This window comes from Panthera onca, chromosome D2, assembly GCF_046562875.1.
Source record: "Panthera onca isolate mPanOnc1 chromosome D2, mPanOnc1 haplotype 2, whole genome shotgun sequence".
Lineage (NCBI taxonomy): Eukaryota > Metazoa > Chordata > Mammalia > Carnivora > Felidae > Panthera > Panthera onca.
The window spans coordinates 58436608-58457107 of NC_138349.1; the positions used below are offsets into that span (position 1 = coordinate 58436608).

At 37.1% G+C, this 20500-nt stretch overlaps 2 protein-coding genes across 13 annotated transcripts in view; one reads left to right on the top strand and one right to left on the bottom strand.

Moving 5' to 3' along the window:
- MYPN (myopalladin) overlaps positions 1-8273 on the bottom strand; it is a 127057-nt gene extending 118784 nt beyond the window's left edge. The window contains exons 1-2 of one of the 2 annotated variants that reach the window (XM_078434313.2): positions 8204-8273; positions 5673-5814 (exon numbers count right to left, since the gene is read on the bottom strand). The gene's annotated coding sequence lies outside the window, so the exon portion shown is untranslated. Of the gene's footprint in view, positions 1-5467; positions 5615-5672; positions 5815-8203 lie in introns of those variants that run through there. The other variant, XM_060642605.3, reaches the window with a different exon arrangement.
- The window catches only part of HERC4 (HECT and RLD domain containing E3 ubiquitin protein ligase 4), a 137481-nt gene continuing 124420 nt past the window's right edge, over positions 7440-20500 (top strand). For 7 of the 11 annotated variants that reach the window (XM_060642607.3, XM_060642610.3, XM_060642609.3 and 4 more), the window contains exons 1-2: positions 7441-7807; positions 9534-9837. In XM_060642607.3, coding sequence (XP_060498590.1) covers positions 9612-9837 — 226 coding nt within the window. In that variant the 5' untranslated portion in view covers positions 7441-7807; positions 9534-9611. Of the gene's footprint in view, positions 7808-7871; positions 8290-9533; positions 9838-13171; positions 14281-14385; positions 14519-20500 lie in introns of those variants that run through there. The other 4 variants (XM_060642616.3, XM_060642617.3, XM_060642608.3 and 1 more) reach the window with 4 other exon arrangements.

The window sequence follows — 20500 nt, forward strand, 5'->3', positions numbered from 1 at the left end:
CCAATATGACCAGTGTCTTTATAAGGAGACTAAGACACAGAGAACACATGGACCAAGGAATGGCCATGTGATCACCCAGGGAGAAGGGGGCAATCTGCAAAACAAGGAGACAGGCCTTTCAGAAGTAACCAAACCTGCCAACACCTTGATGTCTAACTTCTAGCCTCCAGAATTTAGAGAAAATAACTTTCTGTTGTTTATGCCACCAGTCTGTGATATTTTGTTACGGCAACCCTACCAAATGAATACAGAAACACACTCTTGGTTTTTCAAACTTAAGGTCAGAACACTTAATTTCTCCTAGTTAAAGTGTGTCTTCCCTCTTCGCTCACCAGTCGTTCTCATTTGTAAATGTCCTCAAGTCAGAAAACTACCAGTGAGCAGCCCACCATTCCTCCCATTCTGTGATCCCCTACAAACCATCCATCACAACCCTGTTAGTCCTATCTCCAAAGTATGTTTTGAAACTGTCTTCTTCACTTTATCTCCATCACAACTACCTTAGTCCCCACCACTATTATCTCTCATTTGGATTATTGCAAAAGCCTCCTAAATAACTTCCTCCATTTTACCCTCCTCTACTTCAGCAATCCTGTTCAGTCCAGCAGCAAAGGAATCTTTTTAACACTTATAATTGATGCCCCCTCTCCTGCCTTAAACCCTTAGTGCAGTAATTGCACTAAAACTCCTTAATATGACCTACTTGATCTAGCCTCTGACTGCTTATCACCAAACACCTAGCTGGGTTCCTGAGCTCCATCTACACTAATTTTCATTCAATTTCTGGAAAATGCCAAGTTCTTTCCTGCCTCAAGGAAAGAACCTTCCTCCTCTCTTCACAAGGCTTGATCCTTCTCTGTTTTCACATTTACTTATTTATTTAAATTTATTTTTGGAAGAGAGAGAGAGAGAGAGAGAGAGAGAAAGAGAGAGAGAGAGAATCTCAAGCAGGCTCTGTGCTGAGTGTTCTGTCAGTGTGGAGCCCGACTTAGGGCTTGATCTCACGAACCATGAGATCATGACCTGAGCCAAAACCAAGAGTCAGACACTTAACGAACTGAGCCATCCAGGCACTCGTTTTCAGTTAAAAAAATTTTTTTAAAATGTTTTATTTTATATTTGAGAGAGAGAGAGAGAGAGAGAGAGAGAGAGAGAGAGAGAGAGCACAAGCAGGGGAAGGGCAGAGAGATGGAGACAGAATCTGAAGCAGGCTCCAGGTTCTGAGCTGTCAGCACAGAGCCCGACACGGAACTTGAACTCACGAACTGTGAGATCATGACCTGAGATGAAGTCAGACACTTTATCTACTGAGCCACCCAGGAGCCTCCTGTTTTCAGTTTTAATAGCAACTCCTCCACTGAGACCTTCATTGTCTATTCTATTTCAATGGCTTACTCTATTCTCCATTTCTACTTCTTGTTTCTTTCCTTAGTATTTATTACAGTTTGAAATACTTTTATTTGGTGCCTAACTTTTTTGTTTGTTTTGAGAGATGGGGGGTAGGGGCAGAGGGAGAGGAAGAGGGAGTGAGGGAGGGAGGGGGGAGAGAGAGAAAGAGTGAGAATCTTAAGCACACTCCACACTCAGTGTGGAGCTGGATGTGGGGCTCAATCTCATGATCTTGGGATCGTGACCTGAGCCAAAATCAAGAATTGGATGCTTAACTAACTGGGCCAAGCAGGTACCCTGACCTAATTGTTTTTTTGTTGTTAAGATTTTTTTTAAATGTTTATTTTATTTTTGAGAGAGAGAGAGAGAGAGAGAACAGGGAAGAGGCAGAGAGAACGGGACCCAGAGAACCTTAAGTGGGCTCTGTGCTGACAGCAGAAAGCCCGATGCAGGGCTCGAACTCATGAACTGTGAGATCATGACCTGAGCCGAAGTAGGATGCTTAACCGACTGAGTTACCCAGGCGCCCCTAATTGTATGTATATGTGTGTATATATATAATATATATATATATATATGCGTATATACATATATATATATTATATATATACATAGTTATATACATATGTATAGTATATACATAGTTATAGTACATATATATATAGTATATGTAGTATATATATATATATATAGTATATAACTATATATATAACTAGAAGTGGGAAGGCAGCACAGAGTAGGTATTCAGTAAAGATCTGTTGAAGAATTGTACAGAAGATTTGGCTGCCTTGTTTACATTTCAGGCTGGAGCCATAATGCTAGATCAAAGACCAAGGAGAAGAGATAACTATTGAGCCCATAAGACAGGGGATGAAAGGGCAGAACTCTCCAGAAGAAGGGATTCACCGAGGGACTCAAGTAAACGTGGGCAGACAACTACTTGATTGAAGACTCTAAACTTGGAATGCAGGAGGGGGTAAAATGACTGGAGGAGGCTTTTCCAGTTGTCCACTCAAGGCAGAATCAATCTATGACTTGGTGGTTATTGGTGACAAATTCTTTCAATGTTAACAATAAAAAGATTAATCTTGCCACACATTCCATTTCTCCAATTTTGGAACTTATGTTGTTTTTAATTTCTGCTATTAGAAATCACATTACACTAAAAATCTTTGTTCATAATTCTATTTGCTGCCTCTTTGTTTTTATCTATTTCTCCTATTAGAATTTAGTAGGTGCTAAATAAAGATTTGTTGAATGCATCTTGTATGTGAAATACATACAGGAGTGAAATAATTCAGGTAAATAGTGCAATGTCTCATAACAAATATTGTTAACTTTTGTTGAGTGAAATTTATTGGCTCTTTTTTTTTTAAATTTTATTAAAATTTTTTAAAATATTTATTTATTTTAGAGAGAGAGACAGAGTGTGAATGAGGGAGAGGCAGAGAGAGAGGGAGATACAGAATCGGAAGCAAACTCTGGGCTCCAAGCTGTCAGCACAGAGCCCGATGCAGGGCTGGAACCCATGAACCATGAGAGCATGACCTGAGCTGAAGTTGGATGCTTAACTGACTGAGCCACCCAGGCACCCCAAAATTTACTGGCTCGTGAAACATTATCACCAAATTTATTTATAAAAAGGCTGTGATAATTTACAATGCTGCCAGCACCATTAATTAATTAATTCAATACATTTTTTTGAGTATATGCTATAGGCCAGGGACTGTTCAAGATATTTGGAATACAGCACTGAGTAAAACAGACAAAACCCCTGCCTTTGTAGTTTTCATTATAGTGGAGAAGACAGAAGTTATATATCTATCTATTTAATATAGCTGACCTTTGAACAATGCAGGGGTTAGGGATGCTGATCATCAGCAGAGTTGAAAATCTGTGTATAACTTTGACTCCCCTGAAACTTCATTATTAATAGTCTGCTATTGACCTGAAGCCTTACCAATAATATCAACAGCTGATTAACATATATTTTGTATGTTATAGGTATTATATATTGTATTCTTACCAAAAGGTAAGCTAGAAAAAAGAAAATGCTATTTAAAAAGTCATAAAGAAAATACATTTATGGCATTGTACTATAAAAAATTCATATAAGTGGACCCATGCAGTTCAAACCTGTGTTGTTCAAGGTAAGCTGTATATTAGATTGTACACAACTGGTTATCTATTTAAAAATTTTTTTTAAATGTTTATTTATTTTTGAGAGAGACAGAGACAGAGTGTGAGTGGGGGAGGGGCAGAGAGAAAGAGAGACTGAATCTTTTTTTTTTTTCCAATATATGAAATTTATTGTCAAATTGGTTTCCATACAACACCCAGTGCTCATCCCAAAAGGTGCCCTCCTCAATACCCATCCCCCACCCTCCCCTCCCTCCCACCCCCCATCAACCCTCAGTTTGTTCTCAGTTTTTAACAGAAGAGAGACTGAATCTTAAGCAGGCTCCAGCTCTGAGCAAGCTGTCAGCACAGAGCCTGATGCAGGGCTCGAACTCACAAACTGCAAGATCATGACCTGAGCCGAAGTCGGACACTTAACTGACTGAGCCACCCAGGAGCCCCGGTTATCGATTTTAAAATTTATCTGTATATGACATGTAATAACATGTACTATAATAAATATAATATTATACTTTTATATATTATGCAATAAAATATCAGGTAGTGGTAACGGAAATGAAATAAAGCAGAAAAAGATTCTAGAGAGTGGTGGGGGTAGTATTATGGATAGGGTGGTGAAGGAAGAGTGGAGAGGTGATGAGTAGAGACGTGAATGAAGGAGGTGAGGTGAGTTCCAGCAAAAGCAGTATTGCTGGATGGAAAGTAGCAAGGGATAGCCTGGGACATAACGAATACCCTTTTAGTGGTCTCTCAACAGTCTGAACATTATTATTTAAAAAAGAAAAAAATTTTTTTTTACACTTATTTATTTTTGAGAGACAGAGTGAGACAAAGTGAGAGTGGGGGAAAGGGCAGAGAGAGAGAGGGAGACACAGGATCAGAAACAGGCTCCAGGTTCCCAGCTGTCAGCCAAGAGCCCGACGCGGGGCTGGACACGGGGGCCGACTGAGCCACCCAGGTGCCCCGCATTATCATTTTTTTTAATGAAAAGAACATAAGAGATAAAAAGTATTTTACTTTCTTTCTAAATGAAAATTATATCATTACTGGTGAGAGGAAATGCTTTCTCAAATGTTGTTTTACACCTTGTAGTTCAGGACAGACAATATTAGTAATAATAAAAGCTAATATTTTGGGGGCCCCTGGATGGCTAGTCGGTTAAACATCCAACTTCGGCTCAGGTCATGATCTCGCAGTTCGTGGATTTGAGCCCCCCGTCCGGCTCTGTGCTGACAGCTTAGAGCCTGGAACCTGCTTTGGATTCTGTGTGTGTCTCTTTCTGCCCCTCCCTGCTTGGGCTCTGTCTCCCTCTCTCTCAAAAATAAACACTAAAAAAATTTTTTTTAAAAAGCTAGTATTGGGGCGCCTGGGTGGCTCGTCGGTTAAGCGTCCGACTTCGGCTCAGGTCATGATCTCACAGTCTGTGGGTTCGAGCCCCGCATCGGGCTCTGTGCTGACAGCTCAGAGCCTGGAGCCTGCTTCCGATTCTGTGTCTCCCTCTCTCTCTGGCCCTCCCCTGCTCATGTTCTGTCTCTCTCTGTCACAAAAATAAATAAAAACATTAAAAAAAAATTTTTTTTTTTAAATAAAATAAATAAATAAATAAATAAATAAAAAGCTAGTATTTTCAAAACACTTGCCAGGTACAAGGCACAGTACATGTTATCTTATTAAATCCTCACAACAACCCAGTGAGATATGATTAATATTCCCGATCTATAGAAATTGTGACTGAGAAGTAATTTTCTGTAAAACAGACCATTAATAAATGTCTGGAGGTGTCTTTGGGAGGATAGAAGGATAGAAGTATGAGATGGCCTGTAGCTTCAGGCTATGAATCCAGAGAAACCAGCACTACAGGCCATACTCATTGATCTAATGCTTTTATACAACAAATTTACATTATCCCAATAACTCTCTGAACCTATACTTGTCTTACCTTAAAGATAATCACACATTGTTTTCTAAGATCTTGCACCACAGTTTCATAGATTTATAAGATTAAAACAAACATCTAGAAATGTTCTTCCACTTTCTAACAAGCAAGACCTAGCTTTAAAAATATTCCATACAGAGATGCATCCATGTGGCAGAGATAGCTGTCTACCAATTCATGCTTTCTCTTCCATGGTTTACAGAAGTACCTGGGAACTTAGACAGCTATTGTTTCCCAGTCTCCTTGCATCTAGGTGTGTAGTTCTTGCAAATGTTGGTGCCGAAGTGGTATGTGGCACCTCCCCGACAAGCGTTTTAAGAGGCTCTCTGTGCCTCCATCTCTCACTGTTCCTGGAAAATCAGTTTCATCAGTCATTAGGAACACTCATTTGGACTGTTAAAAGATAAAATATACTTCAATTATGCTACGCCACTCAAATTTTACTGTTTATTTGTTGCAGTGTCAAGTACATATCTTAAAGATCCCAGATCCCATAACTTCCCCTTTAATGATATACTGAGACATCAAGTCCTTAAGGTTAAAAGACAACAAAAGTCCTAAAAGGGCAAAGGAGAATAATAAAATAAGAATAGACTATGTTTTGTTAGTATCCCCACCTCTCCCAATATTGAAATTATGTTTGAGTATCTTGTCATTTTTATACTTGTTTCTATAACATACTATGTTGGGTTGAACTGGATCCCCTAAAGAGATATGGTTAAATCCTAAATTCCAGTATCTGAAAATGTGACCTTATCTGGAAAGAGGGTCTTTGCAGATGTAATCCAGTTAAAAATAGGTCACAATGGATCAGGGTGGGCCTTAACCCAATGAACGGTGTCCTTATAAGAGGGAAATTTGGACACAGACACACCAGGAAGAACACCATGGTGTTGGCAGAGATGGAGATGGACATTAGAGTGATGTATCTATAAACCAAGAAATACCAAGGATTGTCAGCAACCCCCAGAAGCTAAAAATGTATGGAAAACATTCTCCTTTGAGACATCAAGGGAGAACTAATCCTGCTGCCACACTAATTTCTAACTTCTGGGCTCTGTAACTGTGAGACAATAAATTTGTTGTTTTAAGCCATCCAATTGATATTTTATTGTGGCAGCCCTAAGAAAATAACGCACATACATATTCTAGCACAGGCATTTCCTAATCTAAAATAGATATTTCAATGACATAAAGAAATGTGGCTTATTGTGGAATTCTTCCTGAGTTCTCAACATTCACGCCAAACTCACAGGTCTAGCAAAGTCCAACAAAATTTCAAGAGTGCCTTGTTTCAAGTTTTCCTCCTTTTTAAGAGGTTGTTATGAAGACTGCCCTAGGAAAGCCTGACTTCGTTTGTATGAAGCAGGGACTCTGGTCACATGCACTGCTGAATTTTCTCTGAATGGAAGCCCTTCTCTGTAAGTTTATCTTTCAGGGAGAGCGCAGAAAAGTGCAGCCATCACTTCCCTAGGAGACCGAACTGGTGTTGCTGACATTTAATGCCAGTAGGTTCAGTCATAGCTGCGAACATACCTGGCATCCTCAGATTAGCTCCGGTTGAGGGTAAGGGTAAAATAAAAGGCTTCACCCGCCTTTATATTCGTATAGGGGATGTTTATCGATTAGTTTAAATTCTCCTTGGAAAAAAGGTAGAATGAAATAATAGACTGGAACCTAGGAGCAGAAAGACAACCAAACCAACAAAGGAAAAGATTTTCTTCACTAAAAGGCCCTTCTGAGCGCAGAAGCGTTCTTACAAGACACTCCAATCACCCCAACTCGCCTTCCCAAACTCCCAACTTCTGTGTTTGGCATTTTCCTCTTAAAGCAACGCAAAACAGCACACTGCGCAAGCGCCAGAGTCGAGGTGCCCTGGGAGGATTCCAGCGCAGGCGCGCGGGCCGGGAAGTGTGAGGGCTTGCGCGCGTGCTCCATGGCTCACTTCCGGCCTGCCCCTCCCCTCCCCCCTCCCCGCGAGCTACCTTCCCCCTCTCCCTTCTCCTCCCCAGTCTCTTCCCCAACTCTCCCCACCCCTCGCGCTCTCCGCCCCGCTTGCCTCCTGTCCTTCCCCGCCCGCTCCATCCGGGTCGCTGACGGCTGTCTCTGAACTGGACAGCGGTGGCTGCTGCTTTTCTCTGAGGTACCCGGTAAAGTTTCACAGGAGCTGGGGAAGAGAGCAGCGGACAGTACCGACGCCGGAGGAGCTCTGGTGTTCGCAGCCGCTGGCTGAAGGAGGAGGGTCCAGGAGCTGGAGACCTGCCTTAGCTGCCGCGATTGCCTCGCTTTCTGGGGTGGCGCCGCCCCCCGTCGCCCTGGGCTTCCCCTGCCTTGAGGGGCTGGGTGAGTCGTTGCCCCGGTGGATTCGGGGGCGTGTGACGGCGTTAGGGAGGGGGCTGGCTGGGCTGGGCGGATACAGGCCGGCCTGGCGCTGGCTGCTTTCTCAGCGCTTCCTTAGGGTGGGGGGCGGGGGACGAGGACTGTGTCGGTGCTCTCTGGCCTGGGGGCTGGAATGTCGCACCTCCCTGGGCTAGGGCCTCCCTCGGACTGAGGGCCGCCCAAGTGCGGAGCCTCGTCGGCTGGCCTCTGCGGCTGCTGCGAGCGGGAGATTGCCGTAGTTGAATGGTCGGCCCGCGGGGTTGGGTGTGTGCGGTCGATTTCGCTCTCCTGGTTCCCATGAGCTGAGGCTGAGTGCCTGTTCAGGGAATGATGGGAGTAAAGTGCTTCTCATTTCCCTACCTGTTGCTGGCGAGAGGACGCCTTTTCCATTCCTTCTGCCTTTTTTAAAGAAAAGGATGGTTAAACCTTGTGCGCTGAATTTGGAGGTATTTTTCTGTCCTCTATTCTTAAAAAAAAAAAAAAAAAAAATACGGTTAGACAATGCAGAACTCTCGGGAACCATCGAGTTCCGATGTCCCAAAAGAATGAAATCAAACTTCTCTGAATGGATAGGTCATGGAATGGACAGCTTTGGCAATTGCTAGCCCGAACGTAGGAAAGTTGGGTTTTGAAACTTCTCAGGTTCTGTGTAAGGAATGTGGGTGACAACAACGGGAATAGGCTGACTTCCTGTAATTGTGTGATTTAGTAACGCGATGTGTTTAAAAATCTGTGTGGGTTTAGATGAAGTGGGCTCTTTGATATCCGTGTCTTTTCCAGTGTACTGGAAAGTTCTACAGATTTCGCCACCAGACTATCAATGTCCCAGCCCCCATTTCTGTTCTTGAAAAATCTTCAGTGCTAGGGTTATTTGCAGTTTTCCCCCCCATTTTCAAATACTTGTCTCAGAGGTATATAGATAGATACAGATTTCCCCGGGGAAATATTTTTCAATCAGGATTACCACTTATAATAGAAAATGTTGAATTTGGGAGACCATCTTTATACTTAAACTGCATATTTTCTTTTGTATGTGGTTATGTGCGTGGATTTAGTTATAAATTTAAGTGATGAGGTCACAGGCGATTGTCTTAAGATTGAGGTTTGACGGGAGAGAACCATACTTTTCTGGAAGGCCTATTATTTCAGTAATTAGATCATTTAAATTTTGGGGGATTTAAGGTTTACATAATTGGTTTTATTTTGATTACAAGTAAGAACTAAAGTTGTCTGTTGATGTAGAGGTAGGTATTAAAAGGTTTTTTGAGGGAGATTGAAAGGTTTTATGTTTGTGTAACTGGCAAAATTTTTCACTGTATATATACTTGATTTTGCCGGTTTTATTTCTTGCTCAGGATAAAATTATTTAAAGTGAAGCTAAAATGAATTTCATTAAGGTACTTAATATTTTTGTTAGTCTATCACAAGGTAGCAAAAAGTCAATACTAGTCCACATGTTTTAAATTTTGCAAAGAATCATGGAGAGTAAACCATTTTCTGCAAATGTTAATGGATGACATACTTTTAAAAATAGAACTGATTGGTTTTTGAAACTGGATAATCCTTAATGTAGCATATTATAAAATAGATTCCATGTTTACTATAGAGTGATTATTGTAGCCTAGCACTTTAAAGAGCAATTAAACATGTTTCCTTTGAAGTCATATTAACTTTTTTTGTATTTCCTCAGACATAGGGATACCTCCAACTTTCCAGTGTTTCAGAGGAAATTTTGTATTGAAACTGGAAGACCAAAAGAATTACAAACATGTTGTGCTGGGGAAATGCATCTTTTGGACAGCTAGGGTTAGGTGGAATTGATGAAGAAATTGTACTAGAGCCCAGAAAAAGTGACTTTTTTATAAATAAAAAGGTCCGAGATGTGGGATGTGGACTCAGACATACTGTATTTGTTCTGGATGATGGAACAGTGTACACGTGTGGATGTAATGATCTAGGACAGCTAGGTCATGAAAAATCCAGAAAGAAACCAGGTAAGTTGAAAAATTTTTTGTTTACTATTTCTAATAATTGTATCTTGTAAGCTTGAAATGTCAAATAATTTCTCTAGTCCTAAACCCATATTTTTTTTATCAAGCTTTAAAAGCAGATTAGGAGTTAAATATATCCTTTACATTTGCATGCTTCTAAGTACTTAATTATTTTGTGGTTTCTGTTTTTTTAAACTATTATTGTTGTGAACCCTTATTGTATGAAGCTTTGGTTTCAGAACTAATTATGGTGATATAAAACAGTTGAGAAAACCAGCATGCAGTGTGGATACACTTTTTCTTTAGTATAGAATATATAGGTATAGAGCATATATAGAATGTAGGTCCTGTTTAATAAGTACTATTCAGCCACCTTGGCAGATTTCAATTGCATAATTTACTGTGTTGTTTTCTATACATCAGAGAAAAATAAATAAGATGGAAGCTTGCCTGACATACATCCTAGTTTTTCTATTGTTGTCCCTACTCTAGTATTTTAAATACATAATTTTATTTGGCTTAGTTTGAAATACGTTTTATTCCTCTAATCTCCTACTTTGAGGTAGTAGCATCAGCTATTAAAAGTTTTGTGACTATAATATGTCCTGATTTTGTAGGAGTCATATAAGCCAAATGTAAAATAATTTTTAGTGTAATGAGAATTTTGAGGAATTTGGTCACATTTCACATTTTCTTTTCCTAAATATACGTACGTATTTTAAAATAAGGTATTACCACACTTGGAATTATTGTTGTGTGAATTTTGCTCTCAATTTTGATCAGTCTCTACACTGAAAACTATGGAAAGCTTATGAAAGAAATTGAAGAAGACTCCATTATGATTACTAAAAGTTAATTCTTAAGATGGTAAATTCAGATAAGATAGACCATAGCAGTACTGATTTACAGATTCTTCTTTAACTTCAACAATAATGGCACTTAAGCATTTTCTATGGCAATTATTCTTCTTTACCACTTCATTATTTAAGTGATTGCTATTGTTAGTCTACTTTTGAGAGGTTAATGTAGGTATAAAATAGTAAGATATTAAATATTAAGGCATGTTGTTCATCTTTCATGTCATCTCACCACCATGCCAAACCTCACCTTTCTAACTTGTAAATACTGTATAGTTTTCATCCTTTCTTTGTTGGTAGGGTCTTAATCTTTTTCTTTGTGGCTTAATTTGTAATTTAAGTCTTTTGGATGAATGCTAGTAATCCTTAACACAGTAGGTTTAATTATTGCAGAACTCTAAAGGTAAAGTGGCAGCTGTCTTGTATTCTACCTCACTAAGAATATTTTCTGGAATCTTATCAGAATTTCATATCTTAGGTTTTGAGGTTGTCATGTGTAGACATGAATGGTAATTTATTGTTATGTACTTGTTATCACTGCTTCAGAGGCAGATGTATTCTTTACCTTTTTTGTTTAGCTTGGAATGCTGCCTCAAGTTGAGATTTTCATGGTTTTGGGGCTGTTGCTTTTCTTATACTTAACATGCTCCACAGAAATAATTGAATATATTTCTGTATTGCTTTAGTAATTTCTGAGAGGTTGTAGGGCAGATAAAAAGTGCAAAGCCAGCACATAGAAATTGCCAATATAGTTACTGAAGTTTATTAAAGTTTAAAGTTTTTAAATGTTATTAAGCATCTGCTTTGTGTCCAGGGCAAGGGTAGACCCTTTGCAGTAGTAGTCTGTGTCTTTAACAGCTTTTAACTCTGTAGGTAAGATTCTGGGAAACTTAACTAGCCAGAAGAGGTTTTTTTGTGGTCATGTTGACATTGTGATGATTACATTGTGACATTTATATCACTGTATTGATTCATCTTGAAAGCATTATTTGGTAATATAAAATTGGGAGGGTGGGTTTAACCTAATTTACATTACCTATTTAGGATTGCCTCATTGTCCAGGGTACATTCATGGAATATAAAAATGAAAGGCATGAACTTTGTCTTTGAAAAATTTAGAGGCTGGGCTGGGAATTAAGGCATACATAAAATGAAATAGCTGGAGAGAATTGAAAGTTGACATGATATGATATATACCTTGAAACTAGGAAATTTAATTGATGGGAAATGTCATTGTGGGATAAATTAAATATTTCTGGGAGAAAATGAAGTCTTAATTTTAATTCAACCATTGATCACATAACTAGGCAGAAAATAAATCTGGAGCTGAAGTAGTTTAGTTTTAGAGGAGAGGATCCTTATCTTGAGAAAAGCTTTTTACTAGAAGTGTCCAGATTCAGTGATTCATTGATATATATCTGGGTTACAGAGGTAGGAGAAAGTAAAAGTTCAAAAGGAGGTAGTTACTCTGATAGGGACTTTTCTTTTAAGCTTAGTTTTGATTTATGGTGTTTGAGTGGAAACTATTAATGTTTTTTAACTAAAATTATTTCCCTTGGGAATAATTCTTTAATAGCTTTGAATGTACTCCTTGCCCAACTTTTTTTTTTTTTTTAATTTGTGAGTTTGAGGACTGAATTAAAAGGTAAGGAGTTCTTATTTAATTGGTTTTAAAGTTTTTGGTAATTGAGTGAGTCTGATTGAATTTCTGGAACCACATAATAAACAAAATTCACTTTGTCAGAGCTTTAAACTGACAGAAAGAAAGCAAACAGAAAGGAGGGAGCTAGGAATTGTTTGCTTGTAGAGACTGGCTTATAAATAAGCATACTAAATATTCTGTAATATATGTGAAAGAGAAACAGGTGGCTTCATTAAGGATAAGCTATTCTTGAGAGTTATCATAACCTACCGAGGACTCAGCCTTATAGTGTAGTAAATAGATTTGACCTGTGGCCTGTTGGGAGAGGTTTCCATTCTGAAAATTTTAGGAACCACATCTGAAGGGTTCACTGATATCCTTTATTATACCAAGAGTATAGATTGTGTCCATGTTCATTTCCGTCCTCTTGTATATGTATATCCCTTGGTATCACTACTAGCTCTGATTATTTCCAGAGAAGTGAACATCTATTTCACTTTCATGTGTGTATTTTTCCTTCATAAGAATTTTTTAAAACCTTTTTTTTTTAGCTATTTGCTCTTAATTCATAGGTAACAGGTAAATATATTTGATCTTTAAAAGGCTAGACCAGTCCATCTAAATAGTTTTATTTATATTTCCTTCCAAATTCACTTCTGAAGATTTTAAGATAAAGTATAGGAAGTGTACTTTTCCTAACAAGATCATTTATTCACTGTATATTCAATCATAGGTATTATTTGGTAACCATGGTCCTAATGTTTTGCACATCTATTTCCATTTGTTTCATGTTAGAAACAGTACTATATATTATACGATCATAAATTTGTAAATAATGTGATATAGTTTTTTTTAAAAATTACTGTTTTGGTAGCTTTTCGTGGTTTACAGAGTTCTTTTAGTTAGATTATCTCATTTAATCCTCATAATGATCTTGTATGGTATCTAGGGCAGGTGTTATGGTCCTCATTTGTAAAATAAAGTAACTAAAGTAAAATGAGATTAAGAGACTAACGAGTAGTAGGCTAGCAAATGTTAAGGGACCATGCTAAATCATGTGGTTTTACCTTTATCCCACAAAGGTTTTCCCTGCCGTATTTAGAAGATAAAAGAATATTAACCTGGGAGGAAACTAGTTTCCATCAGTATTTTAATGTAATTCTGAGAGTTAAAAAAACAAAAAAAAAAACAACAAAAAAAAAAACCTTAAAAATTTTCTCTTTTATAGGTTGTACAATGAAGATACCATGTTTTATTATCTCCTCCCTTCCCATATATAAATTCAGAAATAAGCCATTTTAGGCACTGTATAAGAAGGTTGAGAGTTCTGTTTTCAAGATACAATATTGTGCCAACACAAACTAAAAATTCACATATATGTATTTTTTTCTGAACTGAAGACTAACTTGATTAGCAAAGTCAGCAACAGATAAAGTTTTGAATAGTATGATAAAATATGTTGTAGCCTATGCTCAACTCTTCTACAGAAGATGTACAAATCATGAGCATTGATTCTGTTTATTGTATCTCAAAATGGTGATTTCTGCTGTTGAGTCAGTCCAGTGAAAGCATTTTGGTCACATAGCAGTAATTACTTGCTTGCCCTTTTGCTTCTTCATTTTTCTGACTTGCTCTTTCTGTTCATAAAACATAAATCTATAAGTGAACTACTTAAAATATAGTTGAAATTTTAAAAGTAACATACGAAAATGTATAAATATGTGAAATAAAATTATTCACTTAAGAGCAGATTATAAATACCAAATTATCCCACATATTATTGAACCAAAGCATATAATACCAGAGAAGCTTATTATGTTTTATAACTCCTACTTTTCATGATACCTTCTAAGGATGAGAAAGATGTGGATGATTTGAAGACTTGAAAAAAAGTAATTACTTGGGTCAGGAATGGAGGCTTGCTTTGGACACTTTACTTTGAGGAAGGTTAGTGCCCAAGAACACAGTGTCAAGGGTAGGGAAAAAAAAAATCATAATGCAAACAGATGACTACTGTTAGAGAGATGTATAATAATACTTTACTTTGTGTAGGACCCTACATCTGAGGAATATCAAGAGCATTACACAATAACTCATGGTTCCTTTCAAAATGCTTGTGACACAATTTGCAAGAATTATCCTCATCTTAGGGGATAAATTTACGGAGAAATGGCAGCACAAGTTGGTAAGTAACTTGTCAAAACAGCAGGTGACTGGTGAACATCTATAAATTGAATCTGAAAAATTAAGTCTACCAGTCTCCTACCTTATTCACTAAATTGTTCTTATGTTTAGAATTATTTACAATAATATCTTCTATTTGAGGCAGATCAAATACTAATTTGTTTCTTTGCCATTTTATTTGATGGCCTTTTGAAATAAATCATTATTTTACCAAGATGCTTGCATTGTGATACCACTTTGGTACTTCATTATAACCTTGTGTGGTATGAATAATAATATTTGAACAAACTACTGTGGTAACCCAGTCTTTTCTCTTTCTTCTTTTATATATCTCATTCTATATCCCTTTGTTGTCTAATGCTATGCTGTGCTATCCAAGATCCATAGTAACTGCCAGGTGGGATTGATTTGGTGTCAACATTGGAACTTGGATTAGTTATATTGTGTTAAGTCTGCCATGTATCTCTAAGTAGGATGCATTGGTTTGGTGAATGCTTTATAAAACCTTTAACCCTGGAGAAAGCAATAATAGAAGTAGATGCCTAATCTGAGCAGTCTAACAAATAGAGGCGTCTTTAAAGGATTTAGAAATGATTTTTTTTTTCTTTGTTTTTGGTATGCTGGTGTTTTTACTTGATTGGGAGTGAGCCATTTACTTTCCTTGAAAAAACAGGAGTATTGTAGATTTCAGTTTTGTGGTTTGGGCAGGAATCCTTGTAGCAGGTGAAAGCTTAAGTGGTCTAGTTTCCATCATCTCTTTAGTAAGTATTCTTAGGGTTCTGTGTTCCCAGTGTCATAAAAATTAAAGCTCATTTCTCACAGATACATATGTATATTTATAATTGCTTTGAAGAAATAAATCTCACTTCATAGATACTTACAAGTGTCTTCCTAGGCTAGAAAGCGTATCAAGTACCTGGGTATGTATCATACCCAAATTAAAGAATAATCTTTAATCAGGTAACTAGTAAAGAAAATCTAATAAGGAACATGTATTCATATGTTGTTGCAAGGGCTTTTTTGTGGTAGGATTGTGTTAGTGAGTAGAAAAGTGGGAAATGTTAGTGAAGAAACCATATTGAAGAGCCCAAGATTTATCTCCTTTTAGCTTCTGTGGGTTCTTTTCATGCTGATGGAATTAAGACAATAATTATTTATTCAGATACATAATCATCTTAATGAATTGTGATAGTTACTTTACATGGAAGAAAAACCTATGCTGTATATAAATGTATTCAATTGGAGTTATTGTTATTAAAAAGGGAATTTTCGGGGCACCTGGGTGACTCAGTTGGTTAAGTGTCTGACTCTCAATTTCAGCTCAGGTCCGTGATCTCATGGGCGTGAATTCAAGCCCCTTATCGGTTCCACGCTATGCATGGAGCCTGCTTAAGATTCATATTCGTTCTCTCTCTCTCTCCCTCTGCCCCTCCCCCTCCTTTCCCGTCCCTCTCCCTCCCCCTCTCCCTCCCCCTCTCCCTCCCCCTCTCCCTCCCCCTCTCCCTCCCCCTCTCCCTCCCCCTCTCCCTCCCCCTCTGCCCCCTGCCCCTCTCCAGCTCATTCTCTCTCAATGTTTGGGAAGTTTCTTGAATATTGGTGGCTCAGTCTTTAAACCATAATATTTAATTTGCATGTAATTATTCTTTTTTCTTCAGTTCTAGGATGGCAGAAATTTAGTTTAGCTTTTCTTCACCTTAAAGAAAATGTTCTAGGGTTCTTTAATGTGTTTTTCACATTATTTTGAAAGATCCTAATTATTTCTTTATTAATATTTAAGCTTAGTTACATTTTATTCCTTTGCTAGGCGTCCTCCTATTCTGAAATAACACATTTTTAGTGTATAGTTTTTTCTAATTATAAAAGTATTTCATATTCTTGGTAGAGAATTTGAAAAATACAGGAAAGTAAAAATCAACTATAATACCATCATGCATAGATAAATACTATGGTCATTTAACACTTTTGCTATACTCATATGTTTGTGATTGCAGACTGGAAGTATGTTCTTATATCTCAATTTTTTTCAGTAACAATTGAATAATAAGTATTTCCCCATGTTTCACAATATTGTTTAGGGGTATTGTTAATGATAATTTAATACTTCATCATTTAAATATAGCAAAATTTGTGTTCTCCTATTTTTCGGAGATACATAATATATATGATATATATATAATATATATATGCATAATATATATATCAGTTTAGTCTTTATTTGCATCTCTGTTAATTTCTTTAGGAAAAAGAACATCTTTAATTTTAGCAAATCTAGAATAAAACAATAACCAATTTATTTTTAAAAATTTAAGTAAGCTTAGTTGTGCCTCACCCTACAAAATTGATAAGCTTAGAAGATATTTGTTAATGAAAGTTTTAAAAATGTATTCATTTGACAAGCTTTTGAATATAATTGATGAATATTATTTAAAGATCTAGAAAGGAAGATAAAACAAGCGCAGAAATAAGTAGAAATGCATCTAATGTGCTAAGTGTTATAAAAGGCATAAACAGAACACTGTGTACAGAGGAATAGTGTAGCTATTTGGAATGGAATGGATTGTAGGTGACTTTTTATAGGGAAGATAGCATATGACCTGGAAGGATATAAGTATTTAAAGGAGGAAAGAATGAAGAGGCTTTATAGGTAGCTTAGCTCAAATGGAAATAGACAAATGGGAGACCTATTAAGGGAATTGTAGTCCAGTTAACTAAAATGTCTGAGAATAGAGAGCAAGAAAGTTAGAAGGTAAAATTGAGGTCAGGTTATAGAATTAATCAAGTTAGGGTTTTAATTGGGTGTATATTCACTGATCGTTTGTAATGGGAATTATCAGGTTTTTATAAAGGAGGGGAGAGAATTTGGAGGTAAAGTAATCAGTTAGGCTATAATGGTGCCCCTTTAAAACAACAAGGGAGACTTGAGTGGCTCAGTGGGTTAAGTGTCCAACTTCAGCTCAGGTCTTGATCTCACAGTTCCTTGTGTTTGAGCCCTGTTTTGGGCTTTCTGCTGTCAGCACAGAGCCTGCTCCCGATCCTCTGTCCTCTTCTCTCTCTCTGCCCCTTTTCTGCTTGAGTGCTCTCTCTCTCAAAAATAAATAAACATTAGGAAAAAAGCAGCAAGGGAGCAGTTAGATCAAGGAGAAATTAGGGAAGCGGAAAGGATGGATAGGCTGTGGTAACCAAATAGAAGTGAACAGTAAGGGTAAAGAGCAGAGCCAGGTGTGATCCTAGGTTGAATCAGTAATTAATATAAATAGGGAATCCAGGAAGGGGAGGAATGTTAATTGTTTTGTTTCAGCAGCGAGAAAATATTTGGTGAAGTGAATTTTGTTTTGAATTTGGTAACCGTATTCAGTGATAAGTGAGAAATTCAGTATTACAAGTGGGGAGAAAGATCAATGCTAAAGGAATGAGATGTTTTATTTCCTCTTCAAAGTAGGCTAACATTCCAACTATATATTTCTCGCTGATTCCAGCCTATCAAGTAATTAACAGTCTGTGAACAATAATTTTGTCTTTTTGGGAGACTGAAGTACCTGGTGATGTAACACCTTTGTAAAATTAAACTTTTTATTGCCAGGGACCATTTGAATTTTATTAATTGGTTAATTTACTTATTTTTGCTTAACTGACACAAACCTATTAATTATGCCTGACTTTATGACTTCCTTCCAGGTTTTACTGGAAACAAAGTTTTTGAAATCACAAGATGGAATCACATAGAAGTTGCTTTTGATTCCACTAATTGATGAAATAATTGTGACTATAAATTGTAAATGTGCTGGCATTTAGGCAAGAGTCCCTAAGAAATGTGTCCTCTGAGATGATGCTGTTTGTTGCTTCTGTGAAAGGGAAATGGGAATGGGACAGGAACAGTCTAAGGCTAAAAGAGAAGCGGAATTAGGAGCATCTGAAAACAATTGGAGCAAAGTTTAGCTGCTTTACCTGTTAGTTATTTGAAGGCTTTGTTTTGTTTTGTTTTGTTTTGTTTTAGAATGGCAGGATGAAACTCAAGTAGAGCTTAGATTGCTTCCCATAATTGGTCCCAAGTATTTATCACTTAGCAAATGTATACTTTGTGATTTCTGATTCAGGGATTGCTTACCTATAGATTGCGTAAGTAGGCTTTCTAACAGAAATGGACTTCATGGACCTACACTTATCTTCTGGAAGTAATTAGGTAAAAGCCTGACAGGTTGGTGTTCCTCTGTCTGAACATAGGTCTATTTCTGCACTGAGTTGAGGAATTGAGTAAGTCTCTGCAACTGGAAATGTGGAGGGAAGGGAATACTTTAGAAGTTGGTATGATAATGTAAAGGGAGAAGAAAGATACAAACCTCATTACTGGAGAGAAATTTAATGAGAAGTATTATTTGGAATATATTTAGATATGGAATATTGATGTTTAAAAATAATAACGGTAACTACCATTATGTGCCAGGCACTGTGTTACATCCTTTATATGTTATCCCAGAATCCTAAAACCACCCTGCCAGGTACATATTAGCACAGTCTTGCTGTTGAGGGTAAATAAAACTTTAAGACGCTAAATAACTTGTCCAAAGTCAAAATTAAAATGCAATGAAAATAAGAACCAATTAGATGCCAATAATGGAAGAAAAGACACCATTTATAATAGCAAGAGAAAGATAAAATGACCCAGGAATAACCTAAGAAATGTGCAAGACTACTGAAGAAGACCTGAAAGCATTTCTAAGGGATGCAAAAATTTTAAGCAAATGGAAACCACATTTGTAGGTAGGAATATTCAACCTAAGCAAATCTGTCAGTTTTCTCTAAAATTAGTCAATTTAAGGTGATTGTAATAAAAATACCAAGTGTTTTTTGTTGGGGGAGGGGAGGGAGGAGAGCTAAATAAGTGGATTCTCTTGGTCTTATGGAAAAAATAAAGCAGCTCAGGAAAACTGAAAAATAAGAACAGAAATATGTAACTAGATAATAACATTTTATTTTTAAAGTCTTAATAGTTAAAACTGCCTCACAAGTACGTATCAAACCACGAAAACAATATAAAGCCCAGACATAGACCCAAATCACCTCAAATCAAATGGGGAAAAAATTCAAGTGGGACTATTCAGTAAATAATCTTGGAATAAGTAGGAACATCATCTAGGGAACAAAAAAAAATTGGATTACTGCCTCATGCCATGTATATATTTGGGTAAATTCCAAATGAATCAGGTTAAATGTAAAGACTGTGATGATAAATGTGCTCAAAGAAAACATGGACAATTTTGTTTATTATTTTGGAGTAAGGAAAGCCTTTCTGACTGAACTGTGAAGATGTATAGAAAAGTAAACTACATGAAAAAAATTTTGTTAGGTAGAAATCACCGTGTAAACAAGTTAAAAGATGAATGGGAAAATATTTACGACTCATTACAATAAAAAATGCTAATTTCCCAGATATGAAACAGTCCTAGAAATTGATAAGATGAAAACAATCCAGTAGCAACATTGTCACAGGATATGAACAGGCAGTTTACAAAAAGGGAAACATTTTACAAATGACTCTTAAATGAATACTCTTCAATCTCATTCACATTAAGAGAAATGCAGAATACTACACTGAGGTACCATTTTTTTTACATATCAGGTTAGCAAAAATCCTTAACTTTGATAATATAGTAGACCCTCCAGCCCACATCCAGGGTTTCACTTTCTGAGATTTCAGTAACCCACGGTCATCTGCAGGTCCAGAAGCAGATGTTCCTCCTGATGTCAGAAGGTCAGTAGTAGCCTAATGTTATGTGCCTACATCATCCACCTCATTTCATTTCATCGATAGGCATTTTATCATCTCACATCTTCACAGAAGGGTGAGTACATTGCAATTAAGATGTTTTGAAAGAGGGAGAGACCACATAACTTTTATTGCAGTATGTTATAATTGTTCTGTTTTATTATTAATCTCTTACTGTGTCTAATTTATAACTTAAACATTATCCTAAGTATCTATAGG